The following is a 20,740-nucleotide window of genomic DNA, read 5'->3' on the forward strand; positions in this document are numbered from 1 at the left end:
AATGTATAAAGTTTGGAAATCTGAAGAACCATAGTCTTCTACATGTGTAATCACCCCACCTCATTAAAAATGTGTAGCTTTGTAGATAAACTATGGGCTCTTAAGTGATTGAAATTTAATTCTTAATTGTGCAGAAATTGCTGCTACTTATGTGATGTCATTGCTACTTGCACTGCGGGATGTGGTGTGATGGGCAAGGATTTTGGAATTTGTGTGTGTATCTTAAGTGTAAGAGGAAATAACCCTTTTTAGCTTTTGACACCTTGAAGATTCTTCCTATATTCTCATTTTCTGTCTGTTCTAGAGCATCCATTTCTGTTTGTTATGTTACACTTCATTCCAGCTGAGGAATCTAATGGAATACTGAATCCTTTAATGCTGATGGTTTCTCTCTGTGATATTTGACTGGACTTAACTGTCCAGGGGTCCTTTACCTATCTACCTGCTTCACACCTGATGTCATATATGCTTAGGTGAAGGGCCTGTGGGCATGACTTAGCCAAAGCAGCCTTACAAGCACATGCAGAGGCCTGGCAGGCATGGTTAGGTTAGGGGCAGGCCCTAATTGGGTTCCCTTCCCCTTGCTGTAGTGGAAGCAAAGGAACCTTAGAATTATTTCATCTTTTGGCATTGGAAGGGGAAACATGCACAGTTCTTATGCCTATATGTTTTCCTGTCTGCTGGGAATCAAACTCCAAAATGGCAATGTCTGGGTTGGAGCTGTGGCAGAAGGGTTAAGATACCTCCCTACCAGGAGTTGACAGTTGTTGCTGGCCTAATCATATATAACATCAGGTGTGGGGCAGGTGACTGGTTAAGGAACAATTGGGACCTTAGGGTGAACTTGTGATGGTTCCTTTGCAAGCAGGACTTACTGTCAGTGTCAATTAGCTAATGTAATAATAACATCAGGCGATTGACAGGTGCCATCAGCCAAGTTGGGGGGGGGGGTTAAGGATCTGGCCGGCCGGATCCAGTTCCCCACCCCTTCCCTAGGATTATCTCTGCCTCACTAGTTGATTGTGCTCTACGAGTTTGGCAGGGATCCTTGGTGGACCATAGCCAGGAACCAAAGAATAGCATAACTAGTTTATACCCAGGCAGGCTTTGAACTTATTGACCAAAAGCTCCCTCTACCACAAATGGTACCTTGAAGTTCCCTTTGCTTTACAAAACAATCTATGATAAGGTGGAATGTGGTATGAGCTTAAATTTAAGCCCATCTTTTATAAAGCCAAGTTAGAAAAGCTATTATAAAAACAAATTTCACTGTTTAATCTTGAAGCCCAATATGGTAAAAACATGATCATTTCACACACTTTCTATGTATTGTTATACATGGCAAGGAAACACATTTTTACTGAAAATCCACAATATGTGTCTTGTAGTACTATGAGGCTTCTTACTTTAACTGTTAAGTTTTATTCTTGCCAGTTCATTTAATACAATAGTGGATAAATGGAGGACCACTTGCAATTTTGGTTGGACCGTGTGATTCCTGCTGATTGCTGGGATTTTTGCAAAGAATGTTGGATTCGGGAGTTTTAAAAATACAAATTTGTATATGGTGTATTTTAGTCGTAGTCTGTGTATTGTAGTTTTCCACTTCCATTAGTTCACCTTCCCCCCATGTTTGTGTATATGTGTGTGTGTGTGTGTACACACACGTCAGTTTCCTTTTTTTTTTTAACAAAGCAATATTATGCTCAGGGTGTCCACATGTAAATATTGTTCAGAGAGGGTACAGTTCAAAATCCTACAGAGGAAGTGGCTGCAACAATAATGGGAAGTGCTATGTTCCCTTGAGCAGCTATGACACTGCCTCCCATGTCAGAATGTAAAATGCATGTGGACATTCTTGAAGTCCCAAGGAAGAAATGAAATATCCCATACCTACTTTCTTTTTGCACCTTAGCTATACTGCTTTAAGAGCATGTAGAATTTAGCTAGCAGATGAAATAGTGTGGTTTTTGCATATTTATACAGCTTGCACTTACGTGTTATACACGTGTTATGCAGGAACTTGGCTTAAAGCCAACTTTTGCAGCTGCCAAAGCACAGCATATAATTTTATATATTAATGGATGGTATGGACTTAAGTGAATATCGCTTTGCACATATTCCAATTTTATTGTGTATTTTTTCCATGTTAACTCAAAAGCACTTCATAAAGCCATGAACCTTTTTTACCTTACAGTAAATGATCATTCTTCTTTCTAGATTTCATAGAATCACAGAATTGTAGAATTGGAAGGGATCCTGAGGGTCCTCTAGTCCAACTGCCTGCGGTAGGGACCCTGCCAATGTAGGAATCCCAGCTAGATCATACATGACAGATGACCATCTAACTCCTTGCTTTAAAACCATCAAGGGAGGAAAGCCCACTACCTCTTATGTAAGTCTGTTCCGCTGTTGAACAGCTCTTACTGTCAGAAAATTCTAACTGATGTTTGGTTGGAATCTCTTTTCTTGTAACTTCATTACTTCAGGTTCTAGCCCCCAGAGCAGGAGAAAACAAATTTGCTCCATCCTTCATGTAACAGCCCTATTTGGTGTTGGCTATTCTATCTCCTCTCAGTCTGCTCTTTACCATGCCAAACATACCCAGTTCCCTCAACTGTTCCTCATGCAGCTTGGTTTCCAGACCCTTTATCATGTGCATACGTCCCAGCTTGTCAATCTCCTTCTTAAATTGTGCCCAGAACTGGACACATTACTTCAGGTGTGGCCTGTGATCTAGACACTATACTTCTGTTGATACAGCCTAAAATAGTATTAGGTTTTTTTGCTGCATCACACTGTTGACTCATACAGTGGTACCTTGGGTTACATAATGCTTCAGGTTACAGACTCTGCTAAGCCAGAAATATTACCTCAGGTTAAGAACTTTGCTTCAGAATGAGAACAGAAATTGTGCAGCAGCGGCAGCAGGAGGCCCCATTAACTAAAGTGGTGCTTTAGGTTAAGATCAGTTTCAGGTTAAGAACAGACCTCCAGAATGAATTACGTTCTTAACCTGAGGTACCATTGTATTAAGTTTGTGGTCTACTAAGACTCCTATATCCTTTTCACATGTACTACTAGCAAGCTAGGTGACCCCCATCTTACATTTGTGCAGCTGGTTCTTCCTAAGTGTAGAACTTTCTTTGTCCCTATTCAAATTAGTTTTGCCCCAGTTCTCCAATCTATTAAGGTCATATTGAATCCCAATTCTGTTTTCAGTGGCATTGGCTACCCCTCCCAGTTTGGCGTCATCTGCAGATTTGATGAGCATCCCCTAAATTCATCATTTATAAAGATGTTGAACCACAATGGGCCCAGGACAGAACCTTGTGGCACCCCACTTGTTACTTTTTTTTCCAGGATGACAAGGAACTCTTAGTGAACACTATTTAGGTTCTGTCAGTCAACTAACTACAAATCCACCTAACAGTTTTCTCACCCGATCCACATTTTACCAGCTTCTCCGTAAGAATATCATGGGGGACTTCATCAAAAGATATACTACATCCACAGCATTCCCCTGACCCACCAAGTTTGTAACTCTTATCAAAAATATAAATGAGTTTTGTCTGGCATGACCTGCGACCAAATAGATATAAGCCCAATAGATATAACTTCGTGGCTTTTTTAAAAGAAGTAAAGCTATCATTTAGGGCCATACTGTGGTGTAGTGGTTAAGAGCGGTAGTCTCCTAATCTGGGGAACCGGGTTCGCGTCTCCGCTCCTCCACATGCAGCTGCTGGGTGACCTTGGGCCAGTCACACTTCTCTGAAGTCTCTCAGCCCCACTCACCTCACAGAGTGTTTGTTGTGGGGGAGGAAGGGAAAGGAGAGTGTTAGTCGCTTTGAGACTCCTTAAAGGGAGTGAAAGGTGGGATATCAAATCCAAACTCCTCCTCTTCTTCTTCTTCTTCTTCTTCTTCTTCTTCTTCTGCATGTTGAGTTGCAGCTTTCAAATTTATTTTTATGAAAGTAGCTGTAGCTGGAGTTGATCAGGGCTTTTGTAGCATCCCTGAAACAAATCCCAGCACCAGTAGTTATTAGCCATGAAGGTGAAGACTTCAAACAAGTTTTAAAAACTTAAATCCTGCAAGTTATTCATTCTGTGCCAAACAGCAGATTTTTTTTGGGGGGGGGGGAATCTTGTCCACAGCTTTACCATCCTCTCTCAACACCGTGATCCAAATTCTGATCTCTGGTGCAGCAGCTTTTATAAACTATAAGCACAGGTAATTTGGACCGTAGACAATAAAATACGGGTGTCTAACCTTATTTAACTTCTGGTTCATGGTTGTCATGATTGAATGATATTTATATTTAACCTGTGGTAAGTTGGAATTTATTTAGAGTACAAACTGGAATTCTGACTGTCTTACTTCCATCATTTTTGAATAGCAAGAGCATTTTTAGAGGTACTAATACAAAGATAGACTTAACCCAATTATTTTTACTTGAAAAGTACTGGAGGAGGAAACATTTTTGAAAGGTTTTTGAAATGTTTCAGATAATAAAATTAAAGAAAAATGGTAGAGGTGGGAGCTTCTTATGTTTAATGTGAAGCTTCTTATGTTAAGCTGACTTACAAGACTTAAATAAATCATTTTATTCATTACTAATTTTTAAAGAGAATTTTGCCTTGGGAATTCTTATGTTGATAAGGTCATTGTGTACAAAGGGTAGATGACACAGCTATAGTGTTTCCCTTGTCTCTTTTTAAGTATAAAAGTTTGCTCTGTGTAGTTTTTAGCAGTGAGACTGGGCATCTGTTCAGCAAACGGGAGTAATCAAAGCCGCTTACCAAGTCATTGGCTAAGGATGCTTCTTAAAATTTCTGCAGAGTTCAGCCTTTTAAAAAAGCTGTTGCTAAGAGACAAATGTATGCTGACATGAGGGCATGTCAGCATGCTTCCAATTGTTTTAGAAGCAGTTAGGCCTGTCGCTTTGCAGATGGTAGAAACTCTCTTCATAGTGGGTGGATGTGTGCTGATTATCTCATTGAATTAAGGTAACCTTTTGTCATTCATCGAGGTCCTCAGCTCAGGCACCGAACAGCTGCTCTAGGGTCTCTCACCCAACATCCTCCCCCCTTTGTATGCAATGATTATGCTAAAGAGTGTCCAGGCTGGTGCCAGGTATTCAGCCGTTCACAAAATAAAACTCCTTTTAACACTACTGTGTATGATTAGTAAAAATGATTTGCAGGGTCCTATATTTGGCTGAATGATAGATAGCTCTTCCTCAAAAGAATTTGCAAGCCAAGTATACTGAATGTCTTTATCCAAAGTAAATGTTTTTTAATAGAAAGATGGAAGGCTGACCTTTCCCTTATTTATGTGGCTTTATGCTGCTGAAGTTCTCTGATTTTGCAATTTATTGGTTCCAGCTGGACTGTCTGTTTTTCTGTATATATTTGACTCCTCATATTGAACAGAATCAGTGCTACTATTTAGAACTACGGTAACTCTGCAAAAGAGTGCAGTACATATCAGATGAAAATGAAGAATTCAATACTAGTGTGTTATGTATTGTTGTATGGTATGCATTCTTGAGGTCTGGAAGAACCACACTTTACTCTTATGAGTACTGAACAATAAAGTAGCATTTCCAACTTCTGTATTCTTTATGAAGCCTGTATATTCCAGACTTGAGGAAATCAACCTGTCAGGTTTTGTAATAAAGCTGGCATGCCTGAAAAGAAAGCCTTCATAATTATTCAGATGGTGTAAAAACATAAACCCGGGCCAGTGTGGGGTGCAGGAGCTTACAAATGGATGTGCTTCCTAAAAGCCCCCATCAACTTTCAGATTGAATAAGATTTATTTGGTGACTTGCTGCTTCTTTCCTTTCAAGTGAAACTGAGCAAATGTGTCTTTTATCGCACACTTAAGTTTTTATAAAATAAGGACTAGGTAAAGATGCTTCATAGCCACATCGAAGTACTGATTGCCCATCCATTACACATTAGTGCATTTACTCAAGGTATGCCCTCGTTTTTTGGAGCCTACTAGGGCTAAGGGTGTGACGGATTGCAACCTAAGCAGACTTGTGGACCTTTACCTTGTAAAATTATTATTTTAACCCCCCCCCCCAAGTACCTTGAAGCGGAATAATCAAGGGCAGACAGAGCTTGTCAGCAATTTTAGTTGCCAGTCCCACTCTCCTGGTACTTTTGCCAGCTGTCCACAAAGCTGTTGGCGTGAGCCATCAATACTTTGAGGAATGGTGGAGCAGATGTCTTAAGCTAGGCAAAAAGATGCCAGGACTGGCTGAATCAAGTCTGGGCATGCAATAAACATTTGCTCCTCTCCCCCCCCCCCCCGCCTGCCAAATACTGGAGAGTTGGCTGTGCCAGAAATGTATGTGAGAGTGAGAACACAGTGTCTTAAAAGCTCCTTTAATTGTTTGCCAAGCCTCTCCCTCCCCAGATCAGAGAATAATACTGTCTGCTCTGCAGGACTTTGCAGAAGCTTGGGCCAACACATTGCAGTTGGGACTTATTGGCAGTCATGAGAGCTTGCATGTGCTTGCCTGTGCTGGTTGCAAATTCTGTGGAGTCTTTGCAAACAGGATGAACTGGTACTTTGTTGTATTCTGACTCTCTGTGCCATATAGCAGAGGTGGGGAATCTTTGGCCCTCCAGATATTGCTGAACTAAAACTCCCATAATCTCTGGCCATTAGCCATGATTGCTGGAGCTGTTGGGAGCAACATCTGGAGGACCAAAGGTGCTCCACCCCTGCCCTGCCATACAGGTGCCATACAGGTAACAATGTTGGAGATCAGATTAAACATATCCTGGAAATTAGAAGATCTAAGTATTCCCTCTCAGCTCTGACAAATTGTTCTTTATGTGCTTTTAAAAAAGATCTATGTTTGGACTTTGCCGTCAGTAATGTACACTGAAGCATTATGTACACTGATATTAGTGTTTTGTGGTGCAAACATTTTGCAGGAATCGGGGTGGGTGATTTAAAACAAGGCAGTATAAATCAGTTTTCCAATTTTCCTGAGCAAGCATGCATTCAAATTAAAACATATTGGGTTGGATCCAGACTTAGTCATACTCAGACTTGTTCAGATGAATGGGTTAACTGGACCTACATGTGTGTCTGGATCCAGCCCATTGATTTCTAACCGAAATGTATATTTCAGAACCTTTAATCTTGCAGCTCTCATGCCTTTTGTACTGTAGAATCATGTCTTGCTCATAAACAAGGCATGCATACATGCAAGATACCAAGACTGCTTACTGCTTAAAGTCTTAAGATTCCATTCCATGTGCACCTTTAATTAATTTCCTTGGGGAGACCCGTTCTTGTGTTGCCACCCTACAGACCTCTCCTGGAGGAGGCACACAAAGAAAGGCCTCAGGTGATTAGAAACAAGCCCCACTGAATAAAGTGGAAGTTACTGCTGAGGAAATTTGCATAAGGTTGGGCTCCAAAAGGTGTCACACACTGTCCATAAATAACATTTGTTAAATTTTATTTTATTTTTTTACTTGCTCCAAAATAGCTTTGGGACTTTTAAGTGGAAAATAATATACAAACTTAATAAACCTTAAACCTTCTTCATGAGATGAAAGTCACTGTGTGCTATCTTTCGTCAATTGCAGGGGCTTAGGTAGTTTGGCAATAAACTAGGAGTAAAAAAATCATTCACATGGGCTCAGTGGATGATCCTTGTGAGATGCAGGACATTACCTGGATATACTGTCATAGTTTGTTCGCTGCTGGCCCCAGCATTAAGCTCTAAAGTGGGGACATCAACTGCTGTACCATGCATGCTTTCCCCACAGCTTTTTCTATATAAAGAAATGCAGCTTTTTTAAAATAAGGAAACAATTTCAGTTTTAGTAAATTAATATATTCAGAATTCTTTTGAAACCATGTTAGTTTTATGAGAAGGTATTTATAACTGAAATATGCGTATACCTTTACTTTTTTTAAAAAACAAACCCATTTATTTTTTTTTATCCACCCTGATAGGAACACTTCCTTCTCATAGAGATACTTGGAATGCAAGTAATTTGCAGAAAGGAAATTTCATGGAAAGTAGCAAATTTGATTGATTTGGATATCAGTGTCTGTAGGGACTTCAGCTCAGTGGTGGAGTGCATGTTTTGCATGAACAAGATCCCTGATTCAGCTCTTGGCATTTCCAATGAAAGGTAGCAGAGCTAGGAAAAATATCTGAGGCCCCAGAGAGTCACTTTCAGAGAAGATAGCAAGTCTAGCACAGGACTGTCTATCTGAAACAATGGAGAAGGCAGTTTAATATCTTCATATGAACACTTCCACCTATGAACTCTTCCTGCCTTTTAACAATTATCAAAGCAGCTTTTAAAAAAATCCTTTTCATCTTTAGGAAGTGCTGGAAGGGGATTTCTTCCTATTTCTTAAGTTAACTAGTAAAGTGAATGCCATAATCTTTAACAGTACAGTGGTGTGGATTGATGTACTTTTCATCCTAGTTGGCAGGGATATTGTTGCTCTTGGCAAAACACTTTTAGCTAATGACTGCCCTTCTGTTCTCTATCCAAGGATACAGATTTCTGTGTATAAAACCCAAGATAGATTATCTATTTATTGTTTATTATCATTCACCTTCCATGCATATATATCTCAAGGGCGGTGTGTGCAATATAATAAAAATTAAAACTAATTAAAAACACCACAAAAATAACAAGGTGGGTTTAAAAACAATTCAAAATACACACCCATGGCAGAGACCTATTCATCCAGTTGAGAAAGCTTGTGGGGAGGAAATGTATTCAGTTGTTTCCAGAAAGTGCAGATATTGGGCGCCTGTCGTAAATTGACGGGAATACTGTTCCATAGAACAAGGGCAGTCATACCGAAAGCTCTGAGTTACCATAGAGTAGGTTTCTTATATCTTTGAAATGTGAAGTAGACGCTCTTCTGCAGACTGCAGTGACCTACTGACTTATATGAAGGATAAGAAGGTATTTCAAGTAACCTGGTCCTGAGTTGTACAGGGTCTTATATCAAAACCCTGAATTTGGCCTGGTAGCAGATTGGCAGCCAGTTCAAATCCCGCAAGGAAGGAGTTAGATGCTGGTGGTTGTTTGACCCCACAAGCAGTGAAGCTGCTGCATTCTGTTAACCAAATTCAACAGTAACCTCAAACAGAGCACATTGCAGTAAAGTTGAGGTTATAAGTGCATGGACAACTGCTGTTAAACGTTCCTGATCCAGGAATGGTGATAGCTGTCTTAGTAGCCCAAGCTGGTAAACGGTACTCCTAGCAACTGAGAACACTTAAACCTCCAGTGACATCCACAAGAACTTCCATACAATGCATCTGCTCATTCAAAGAGAGTGCAACACAGTCTCATGTTTTTTTGTTGTTGTTGTTTTTCTCCTCGGCCCCTCTGCATTTTTTCCTATCTAGTCTGATGGGAAACGTCTGGAAAACTTAACAGCATCTTTACTATTTTGTGACATTTTGTTTTGCCTAAATGTATTGTCCTGATAAGGATATTGGAACCTTTCTTATAGGTTAACATGTCTAACCACTTTAAAATAAAATAAAAAAACTTTTAAAACCCTGTATAAGTTGGTTTCAGCAATTACTTGTCACTCGTAGACCTGCAAGATTGATAAGTGTGTTCGTATAGACTACAATCACAGGGGCTAAATATATTAATTTATGGTACTTGAAGGTAAATGAATCTCATGCTGCTCTTTAGCCTAATCTTTTACTGTAAAAACTGTACCACTCAATGTGTTTCTCTAAGTAATTCTGTTGCTTAAATCCAATTACTGTACAGTGCTTTTGAAATCAAGTTTATGTTGGCTGCAGGGCAAAGCATTTTGAGCCTTGTCAGGACTCACTTAGACTCACTGGTGTACATTATGTAGATTGTTTTAAGAGTGATTACTGTGATTCTAGAGCACTTGGTATACTGTATTTATTTTAAAGAATAATGAAACGAAATAGATTGCTTTGAAAGGCAATTACATTCTCTCATAAGAAAATGGGAGTGTATTTCATTACTCTCTGATGTCACAGGAATTCTTTGCAAAGATTTTGTGAAACTAATTTTCTATATCTGGAAGAAAGTGAAGGCCAAGGTCCTTGAGAGGAACAATGGGGGTTTATGTATGTGTTTCAACCTCCCTCCAGAATTTTCCCTTTTTCCAGTGGAAAGTGAGAGAACCTTTTATGAAACACTTCCTCTTTTAGGAGAATTAAAATGATTTAAGACAATGTTTTAAAATATTGTTTTCAGTTTGTAGTATCTGTGTAACCCAATTACTATATTGAGTACAGTCGTACCTTGGATCCCAAACACTCGGACATTTTGACTCCCGAATGCCGCAAATCCAGAAGTATTGTTCTGGTTTGCGAATGTTCTTTTGGAACCCAAATGTCTGATGGGACTTCCGCAGCTTCTGATTGGCTGCAGGAGCTTCCTACAGCCAATCAGAAGCTGCAGTTTGGTTTTCAAACATTATGGAAGTCGAATGGACTTCCGGAACGGAATCCGTTCAACTTCCAAGGTACGACTGTAATTGCAATTCCTATAGCTATGCAGCTCTCAAATACCACCTTCTCCAAATTTCTGCATCATGTGAAAGAATCTGAATTGTATGTTTTCCATGTATAAATTTTTCAAACTAATGAAACACCATGTGCAGTATCACCTCCTGGTGTCCATTTATTGCAGAATAAAAACTTAAATATGAGGTTAATCAAAAAATATACATCACCATAACAGATATTTTTAACAGCAAGGGTTATAAAATAGTTGTGTCTTACTAGACCTATATCACACAATGAAAGAGTTTTCAACATTAAAACTCTGAAATTAATATCAGCAACTTGCCTTTTTATGTTCCCCCAACAAGACATTTCTAATCAGCACATGCCTCTTTCTTTCAAGTCCTAACTTTGTTACAGTAACAATACTAACATAATCAGAATCTTTGCCAAGCATAACTGTTGTAAAGGACATTGAGAGAGATCATATACTATCATGAAACAATTACCATTTTGAAAAGCAAATTTTGAAACAAAATATACAAGGCATACTTTAACTAACAGTTTCATAGTACCAAGGACTATTTTGCCAATTAATGTGTTTGCCTGTGGAGTGAACTAAAATGTTTCATTATGGTCTGTGCCTCAAAGATCTTAAATGTAAGCTTCGCTTCTCTGATCATCATGAAGCTGAAGCTTGTTGCTTTAAGCTAGTATGGGCAGCAAGGATTCCTCTTGCAAGGTCATGTAACAGCTATTCATGCAAAAATGTGGGTTGTGCTTGGACGGGCTGAGGAAATTCTAGTACTTGGACTAATCTGATATTGGCTCTGAGGCAATTAAGTAATACCTAGCATAATTGTGCAGGAAAATTTGCAGTAAAGGATCTGCATTGACTGCCAATTTGCTACTGGGCAAAAGTTCAAGGTTTTATTGTTAATATATAAAGCCCTAAACAACTTAGGACCTGGTTATTTGACAGACCACTTTATCTCATACAGCTGTATTTGGTCACATTTCCTTCTAATACATACCATGGACCAACACTTGTTTCTGACTCATTTTTATTTAGACAATCCTTCAGTGAGTAATGATTCTGCTTTTTAATTTTTGATTTTGCAAGTCCTCCATGAAACCCACTTTGCCAATTGCAAGTAAGAGATAGCTCTCCTTTACAACATTTGTAGGCACATATATACCTTGGTTGTTGGTAATGCCACACATAATGGGCCTCAACTATTTGTGTTCCATATTGATGAAGACATTTATATTAGATGGTACCCATGGGGTAGCTCAACAACCTTTCTTTTCCTTGTAGTTTGGTGAAGTGACAATCCTACAGCTACCTGCTGCAGCAGGACAAATGTAGACTGCAGATTTTTTGGTAATTTCATGCTTGAACATCATGGCAATATGCAGTTGTGATAAGCTCATGGCTGCTTACTTCATTTCTTTCCGATAACATGCTTTCCACCCCACCACAAACAAGCCATCTAAAGAATGAATACACCTCTGGTGGAGCATCCTCTTTACTTCTATGGATCCCATGAACACTCAAATCTTTGCTTTAGTAATAGATTTCCAAAGGACACACATCAAACAAACACCTCATATTCACTGATATTTTTGTCTTACAGGGGTTCATGCTCACATGTTGTTTTTCTTGCCAAAGTTTGATGAAGGCCACAGTTGAGGCTGTAAAAGCATGGATTTCCACCCAGTGTTTTGCATTTAGCATCTTTACAACTGTTAATATTGATTCAAATGTAGTGCAACTTTCCACTGGTGCAGTGACATTTCCAATGCTTCTCTTCCCTCAATCTTTTCTGGAGGATCCCTCAACCCCTTGGAGCGGATTTTGAGAGCATGCAGGGCTGCAGGAAGAAATTTCATTCTTCTAGCACAAGTCTCCTGCGCTAGTGGAACCATGAGTGTTGTATGCCACCCTTATTGCATACCATTAGCTTAATTTGAGTCATGAATGGTTGCTTTAAAATCATAAATCAAGGAGATGTTGTCAATATTCTGGACAAGGTGACCATTTTGAATGCCCTCCCTTCTGCCGTCCATAGCACTTGTGGGTATAGCAACGTATGGATTCTGAAATACTGGGTGGCGGGGGGAAGCAGCATCAAGAAAAAAAGTGCTTCAATATTATACCACAGAACACACAGATATAACCTACTGCTTCCAGTGCCAGGCAATTTGGGGGGGGGGTAGTGGCAAAAAGAAAAGAAAGAAATTTGTTCCAAAGACTGGGGGCAGGGTAGGCAGTTTCCCAGATTTTTAAAAGAAATTTTCTGTCTTCCCTTACCTTAACCTTAAGAGGTGGTTGAGGCTGTTTTCGTTCTTTCTTTCTTTCCCCCCTCTCCCGCCCTTTTAAAAAAGTATGGTGGTCCTCTGTATTTCCAGCTGCCCTCTGGTACTGCTTGAAATGGGAGTTGCAATCCAAAATATCTTGAGGGCACCAGGTTGGGAAGGGCTGTTATCTCTCTGTCCCTACCCCAGCAAAGTTTAGATTACAAGCCACTTAGGGACAGAAGCACTATACAAATAAAAACATCACTTTTAAGGCAGTGCATACCGAATTCAGATCACTTTTCGTCTTTCCATTGTTGTGGCATGGAACTTCATTTAAAATGCCTGGTGTTTTAAATATATGGTCCTAAGACCAATTAAAAACTGCCTTGCAGATGAAAACAAAAAGCGTGATGGATCTTTAATTGAACATGACAGCTGTTCATTTTAATTACTCCTGGATCAAAACCATCTTCCTGAATGCTTGTTATCAAGTGATTTACCTAAGGAAATAAGATGAGTGATAAAAGGGTTCCTATGAAAAGTAACTGGTTTATTTTCACTGGAGATTCTATCCCTTTTAACTTAAAATATAGCCAAGTTTGATTGTCTCTTTTGTTATTAAAGAACTATTGATATATTGCGGAAAGAAACAGTGTCCTCTCCTCTAGTTATGTTGCGCAGGTTTTATGACAGATCCCCCTGAAAACATTGGTATTCCTGTAACCTTTGAGAGATATGTGTAGAGTATATTAATGAGCACTACTTCCAAGTGATGTACAGTAACTTCACTCTCAGATAAAAACAGATGTGAATGATTCTGTTTTAATATTTAATTAGGCTCTAGGCCTCTGTTGGCTTGTTTAAGCTGACCTGACTGTGTTATACCTGGAAATACTTCAAATTAAATGCTGAGTACTTGACCTTGTTCAAATAGTTGTAATTTAATAAGCCTGATACTTCTTTGTGGAAGTACCATGGGTAATGAGAACTGTTCTTTGGCAGGATTTGCTTGCCTTTGAAAGGAACAATTTGCTGCATGCCTCTTTTATCATCTGAAAGGTAGTATTCTATTTTATTTATTTATTTATTTAATGGAAGAGTTGTAGAGTGATAAAGTGGCTCCAAAGTTAAGTTCTTGATCTCGCAGCAACTAACACCAGAAATGGAGAGCTTGCGGCCCTCCAGATGTTATTTTACTGCAGCATCTGTCTTCCATGCCGTTCACCATGATAGTTGGAGCTAGTGACACTTCATAGAATTGTAGAGTTGGAAGGGGCCCTGAGGGTCATCTAGTCCAACCCTCTGCAGTGCAGGAATCTCAACTAGAGCATCCATGGCAGATGGACATCCAACCTCTACTTGAAAACCTCCAATGGGAGAGAGTCGTGATACAACAACACCGGCTGGGCCACAGTTTCCTCATTCCTGAGTTACACACATGGAATTGATGCCTACACAGAGCCAGTTTCAGGAACATTCTAGAGCTTTAGCCAGGAACATGATTCTCATTCCTTCTTTCCTCAGGAGGCAACATACATACAGCATTAGCTGGGATCATTCTTTTTGCTTCTCAGCTCTTCCGTTAGAAGTAATTAAGGATTTAAGCTATATTTCTGTAGGAAGCCTTTCCACTTGTATTTTTTCATATTTTGTTTCTAATATTGTTGGAACGTGTTCCATAGTTTTTGTTTTGTTCTCTCCTTTATCTGCACTCCTATTCTGAGGCCTTGCCCTTGCTGCTCTTAGGAACCCTACCCTGCCTGTTTCACTGTCTTAAACCAAATCCCCATCATATTTCTGAAGGGGAAGGAAGACTTGGGGTGGGAACGCTTACTGGAAACAGAAGATGCTTTGCTATCCTCTCCTTAATTGGAAATGATGCTCCACTCATCTGTATTCTGATTTTTCATGAGAAACCTAAAGGGTTTGGCTTTTTCTTTTTGCATTTTCCAGAAATGTTTTGGGGAAAATGACTGAAATGAGCCAAAGGGAAGTTTGTCCATCATTAGCTATGTCAGGTTGTGTCTGAGCTCTCTTTCTCAAGGTAGTTTTCTGCCATTTAAAGGGAAAGGTTTGTTGGCATTGAGTATAATTTAATCCTTCTGTGTGGTTACTTCTCCAGGTTAAATGAGTAGTTAAGCTTTTTCTAGAATCTCTCTACTTTCGGCTGGCCTTTTAAAATCAATTGAATAGTTCCAGTTGTTTCTGTATCTTAAACCCTCTCTGTTTATATCAAAGCTGTTGAAATAAAATTACTTGGCACAGTTGTAAAGGGGATTGAAAAGTGTACAATGTAGAAATGCCAGGTGTGCTTTGCTTCTGCAGTTCTCTAGAGCTTGGTAGAACTGTTGGCTCCATATTATAGTTTCCTTCAGTGTGAATTTGTTGACCCAGATGTAAGACATCTGTATTTTGGCATTCTTTGACTTGCATTTCCTAATATTTCGCAGTTTTATCACTCCTATAGTCTCACTACTTTGGTGAGTAGTATTACACATCTGGGTATTGCTTCTCCTTTCAGCTAAAGTGGCTTACAGTGAAATACCCAAGTTTACTTAAAACAGTTATTTGAAACAGCATGTTTAAAATATATCTGAGTAAAACCTATTGAAGTAAGATGCAATCTTCATTAGCTCAAATTTAATTTTTATAAGTGTCTTTTATGCTGATTATTGATCAATCATGACTTTGGAATTTGCTTCTAATGGTTCCAGCTGTTGTGAGAAGAAATCCCAACTGGGTGCTTGCTTACGAACACATGTGAAATGTGTTAAAACATTACTCGATGTATTTTTCCTGCTGTGGTAGGCAATACAGATAACATCTGTAAACGCTGATTAAAAGAATGGTCTCCCTCTACCAGAATTTAGACAATTAGCATGATGTAGCCTGATGGGAATATTCTTTATTGTGGCCTCTGTCTATTGTTGTAAGATGCCTTGGGTCTTTTTAAGAAAAAGACGTAGAAGAAATCGAATAAACTAATCTTAAGTGTTATTCAGAGCATGGATGGGTAGGATCTAGCTAACATGGTTCTGTGACACAAAACCCCTGTGGGGAGCTGCTGTGTGAGCTTATGGTATCAACAGTATCTTGCATTTGACAGCAGAATGTCCTTGTTACTATAGATTGGGCTGCTTGGTCAAGTGAAAACACATTGATCTATCCTTTAAACTCAGCTGTATGAAAATTTAGAGATGTATATATTATGTCTTTGAACAGTGGGAGTTACAACCCTTTAAGAGCTTTCATAGTAAATCTAGTCCAAATTGGTCACCTGGAATATGTATCTATAATGATTCTGAATCATTCTATATTTTACATACTAATTTCCTCACTCCTTTAAAAAATGTGGCATTTTAAAAATTAATAATTTGCTAAACTAAATGATGGCCAAGCAGTGACTTTGGTGGAACTCACTGGGTGACCTTGGGCAAGTCACAGCCTCTTAACCTACCTCACAGGGTCATCGTTGTGGGGATTAACTGAGGAGGGGGTGAAACATATACTTGGAGAAAAGGATGGGATGTAAATGCAATAAGCTCTTCTGCTTACCCACTTAAGAAAGTTAGAGGGGCCAGCCAGATGGAGGTGTCACTCGCCAGCCTGGCATCCAAAGATCTCCTTGTGGTCCCAATTGGACCTGTGCCAGTTGCAAAACATGCCTGGCTAATTTCTTAATCACAGGGCCATAGTAAATGCCCAGACCGCAGCCAGGTGAGGCAGCAGTGATGAAGAGAGACCTTGATGTTTCTGTGTTCACATTCCTTGGCTTATTACTTAACACAACTTTTACTGTTAGATTATTCCAGCTCTTTTTTCCAGGGTTGCAAACTTCATTCACACATTACAACTGATATTCTCAGGGATTTGTCTCTAAGGTTTTGTATCTGATATTAAGCAGGTGTTGATTAACCTCTGTCCTGTGATGGATCAGTTGCTAGACTATAGTTTCTGTATGGTAGCTGAGAAACTATCCCAAAAGATATGATTGCATGAAATATAATGTCAGGTGGATGACCAGAGTGCTTGTAGCTTGAAATACTGGTGTCCCTGCCCCCCTTTTTAATAGGCTGAAGTGGCTAAACTATGGTCCCTTCAGCGGTTGTTCCCAACACCTTTGAGCCCCCATCAGTGTGGTCAATGGTCAGGATGATGGGAAATCCACCCCTGGTTATAACATCAACCTCACCATTTGAAATCCTTATAAAATGCCCTGCATAGTAAAAGTTCGTTTGGTACTTTTAAAAATAATAGTAGTAGTCTCTCCCCTCTCCTATACTTTGTTGATATTACTTTTCAGGTATAGATTTATGTCTCTTATAAATTGCTATGTTTGGCAGAGGATGGAAAACAAGTCTGTAAAATTATGTAATGTCTGAAACTTTGTGTTTATGATTAATTAGGTTATCATAAAATGTGTTTTTGTGTGCTGAATAATTGGGTCATACTTTTTATGTGCTCAGCTGCAGACTAAGGCTTTCAGCCTGGATCTACTTACTTTAGTAGGCTTTCTTGTTAAAACCTTTTCTTACTTGTCTTTGGAACACAGCCTTCAGTATGTTCAAACTAATGTAATTTGAATTATATTGACATTAGTTCATAAATTGTGGATACTGGATTAGTTGGCTTAGCTTCTGTATTACTGTTTGAGTTTTAACCAATCATTTATTGATGTTGTATTAAACTTGCTTTATAGTTGTATCCTAGTTGTCGTAGTTCAGATTTTATCTGGTCAGTAAAGTAATTTGAAATGCTCTGACATCTGGTACACCAGCACAATTCCTTCTGCCTAAGGGGTTTCTATTTCAGGACAGCATCTTTTGTATCCAGAGATTTACTCTGTCATGCATGAGATGTATTTTCCAAAATAAGGTAACTATAGTCACATAGGTGACTGACTGGCTGTGTGAAGATAAGTTGAATTGGTTCTTCAGAAGAGTGCTGTGCTTTCTCAGAATTTGAATACACCTCAAAAATCTACTGGAAAAAATCACTAGGTGTTGTAACCAGATGTGTTTTCAAGCAGGCACCCATCTGCTGAACACACAGATAGGTCCAGGGCATAGGAGTGAGGCGATCTTGAAGATAACTTGGCTCTAAGGTGTTTATAAAAGTAAGACCTTAACCTTGTTCTGGTAGCATATAGGCAGCCAGTGCCCTTTAGCTGATGGTAGGTAATTTCTGTTACACATGCTTTAATATATTGTCTGTTTTATGAAGATCTCACTGAAATAATTGTTGGAGTTAAGGAAATATTTGACTCAATTGGATCTTTTATTTCTGCAATTAATAGATTGAGGGGCTTTTTGATAAAAGTTTTCTAAATACAATGGGATTATGATTGGGAAAACATTGATTTAATATTTGAAATTCTGGCTTAAGTGGGGTTTTTTTTTACTTTTTTTACTGCAATAAATCTTTGATTTGTTGATAGGTCTTCCTGTCTCTGAGTTAAAATGTATAGTCTGATCACGATTCTTCTGCTTGTTCACAGAAAAATCATAGTATACCTGTTTTGCTTCCATGTCTTCCTCTACTATTATAGCATTTCTTTTCATGGTTTTGTACTCATTACATTGCATGCTCTCTGTTCTTCGTTGGTTTTGCCTCTTCTCAAACACCAATCTTATTAAAGCACCACACCAATCTCCATGCTTGTGTGCTCATAATTCCTTATCTATTTACTTCTCCCCTTAAATATTCAGCTTCCTCATTTTAAGGAATTATTAAAAATGGCCTTTTCTCTCTCTTTTTTAATTTCCCTCTTGATACTGGGTTGGATCCAGAGAAATCTGTAGTTCAGCAGAATATGACTTTGCCGCTCTCTCCTCTCACCCAGTGGCTCCCCTGAAAAGACCTCTTTTGAGGGTTGTGGGACTCTGCTAAACTGGGTGGGCTGTGGCACAGGGGGCTCTACCAGATAGAAGGAAGGGAGCTACTCTGTGGTGGCTCCACAGTTACATAATTAATGAACCCATACATGTGAAAATATTTCATGTGTAATTTAAGAATGACAGATACTGATCTCTTTCTGGATGAGGAGAATATTGTCTGGTTTTCATGTAAGGAAAGAGTTATTATAAGCAGCTTTTTCTGTTCATGAACTTGTTTCTTAATTTCAGTCTCCACAGCTATTTCTTGGTATTCAAAACTGTGTGTTTATTAAAGAAGAACCAAATGTTGACAGATGATTTTTACACTGAAGTTTTTTCAGTATTCTAAGAAAAAGCACCAAACTGGTATTAATATCTAGTATTGGTAAACTGAGGCCAAATTAAGGATATTTTAATTCTGCATTGCCAAACAAAAGCCTATCATGTTTTAATAAAAGAGAATAACATTTTGAGGTCACAAAAACAGGAAACAAGATTCTGTATGCAAGAGAACCAATAATTGATTCAACACTTTCTTTCCCTAGCCACGAGCAGATCCCATTCCAATATGTAGCTTCTGTTTGGGGACAAAAGAATCAAACCGTGAGAAAAAGCCAGAAGAACTCCTTTCGTGTGCTGACTGTGGCAGTAGTGGTAAGTCTTTCACTGACCAAATTAGAAAGAGCTTTTCGTGGTTTTTTACAAGTGTTTTTGCAAGCCAGTGGTTCTTTGAGGTTGTGGTACATCATTTCTGTGAGCTGAAGTGTTCCCTCTATGAGTGCAGCTTTCCTTTTTGGGGAAGAGAAGCACCTTCCATTCACAAAGTGAAAATGTTAGCTAAAGCCCCCCCATTATGCTTTTGTTGTGTTCAGAGTTTTAGTTAACGTTTTTAAAAAAATATGTTCAAAATAATTTAACGTGCTTTATAGCCACATCTGCTGGAAGAAATTGAGATTTTAATGTTTATACATCATTCAGCACCACAAATATATGTTAAGTCAACAACTATGTGACTTCTAATCAGTTTCACTCTGCGAGCTTTTGGAAACTGTCCGAATAACTGCCAGTTACTCACAAAGACACATAACAAGAAAAGTATCTTTGGGACAGAGAAATTTGGTGTGCTTAGTTAGACCTGTTGTATCCCCCCATTGAAGTCACATTTCTCCCCTATGAGGTTCAAAATGTGCATTTTCCATCCCCAGCCATTAAAATGGTATATAAAAATGAAATGTTTATTGCCATTCCTGCGCTTTTGTGCTTGATAAGATTCTTGTATAGTTCTCTGACTTTCTTTGTTAACTTTCTTTTTAGCTTATGTATTTTGGATGAGACCAAAAGTGAACTCTAAAAATGTGTTCCTTAATTATTACTACTGTCACTTTTTCCTTCCTAGCACTTACACTTATTTTGTTTTATGAAAAGCATCAAGAGATGTTAGGATAGTCTATTATGCCTATGAATAAAGTAAATTCCTCCTATGTGAACTTGAAAGCATTCCTTTTCAAATCAACCCTTGCTTGCTTTTCTTTTTTCTTTTATCATTTTAAACTTGTGGATCTCCTGCTTTGGTCCTGAAATATCTATCTATTCTTGCCTGACTTTTGCTGATGTGGGTGGGTACAGTAACCAGCTTTCAAAGCTAAATGGAAAGTGACACGCTCTAACCCTGGAAGGAGGTCAGAATTTTGTTTTCTGAGCGTCTAATTCAGGTACAGAAGGTTCAATGCTGTGGTCCTTATGTTTCACAATAGTTTAGTACCATACTTGTGAAAGAATTGAAAGACATTATGATAGAAGTTCTGCCATGATATATGCAAAAATGGCATACAAGTCAGTGAGATACAACTGAAGAATATGATATTTTGGTCGCCAAAAAGGCCTTTATCTCAGAGAGAAGAGAAAACCATTTTGACTTTATAGTTTACTATGCGATATATCCATATCATGGGGTTGGTTTGCTGGGTTGTTCTTTAGTTGTAAAATACATACTTCTCCTGGTTGCTGTCTTAGCAGCGGAGATGGTTGTCTTCTTTTCAAGTTTTAAAGAACTGA

General features: G+C 38.8%; 1 protein-coding gene across 15 annotated transcripts in view; it reads left to right on the forward strand.

Annotated features, from left to right (window-relative positions):
- The window catches only part of KAT6B (lysine acetyltransferase 6B), an 84,398-nt gene that overhangs the window by 10,328 nt on the left and 53,330 nt on the right, over window positions 1-20,740 (forward strand). For all 15 annotated transcript variants that reach the window (XM_083738183.1, XM_083738188.1, XM_083738179.1 and 12 more), the window contains one exon: window positions 19,231-19,339. In XM_083738183.1, the coding sequence (XP_083594309.1) occupies window positions 19,231-19,339 (109 nt within the window). The remainder of the gene's footprint in view (window positions 1-19,230; window positions 19,340-20,740) is intronic.

The sequence above is a fragment of the Podarcis gaigeae genome, assembly GCF_964106915.1.
Source record: "Podarcis gaigeae genome assembly, chromosome: 5".
Classification (NCBI taxonomy): Eukaryota; Metazoa; Chordata; class Lepidosauria; order Squamata; family Lacertidae; genus Podarcis; species Podarcis gaigeae.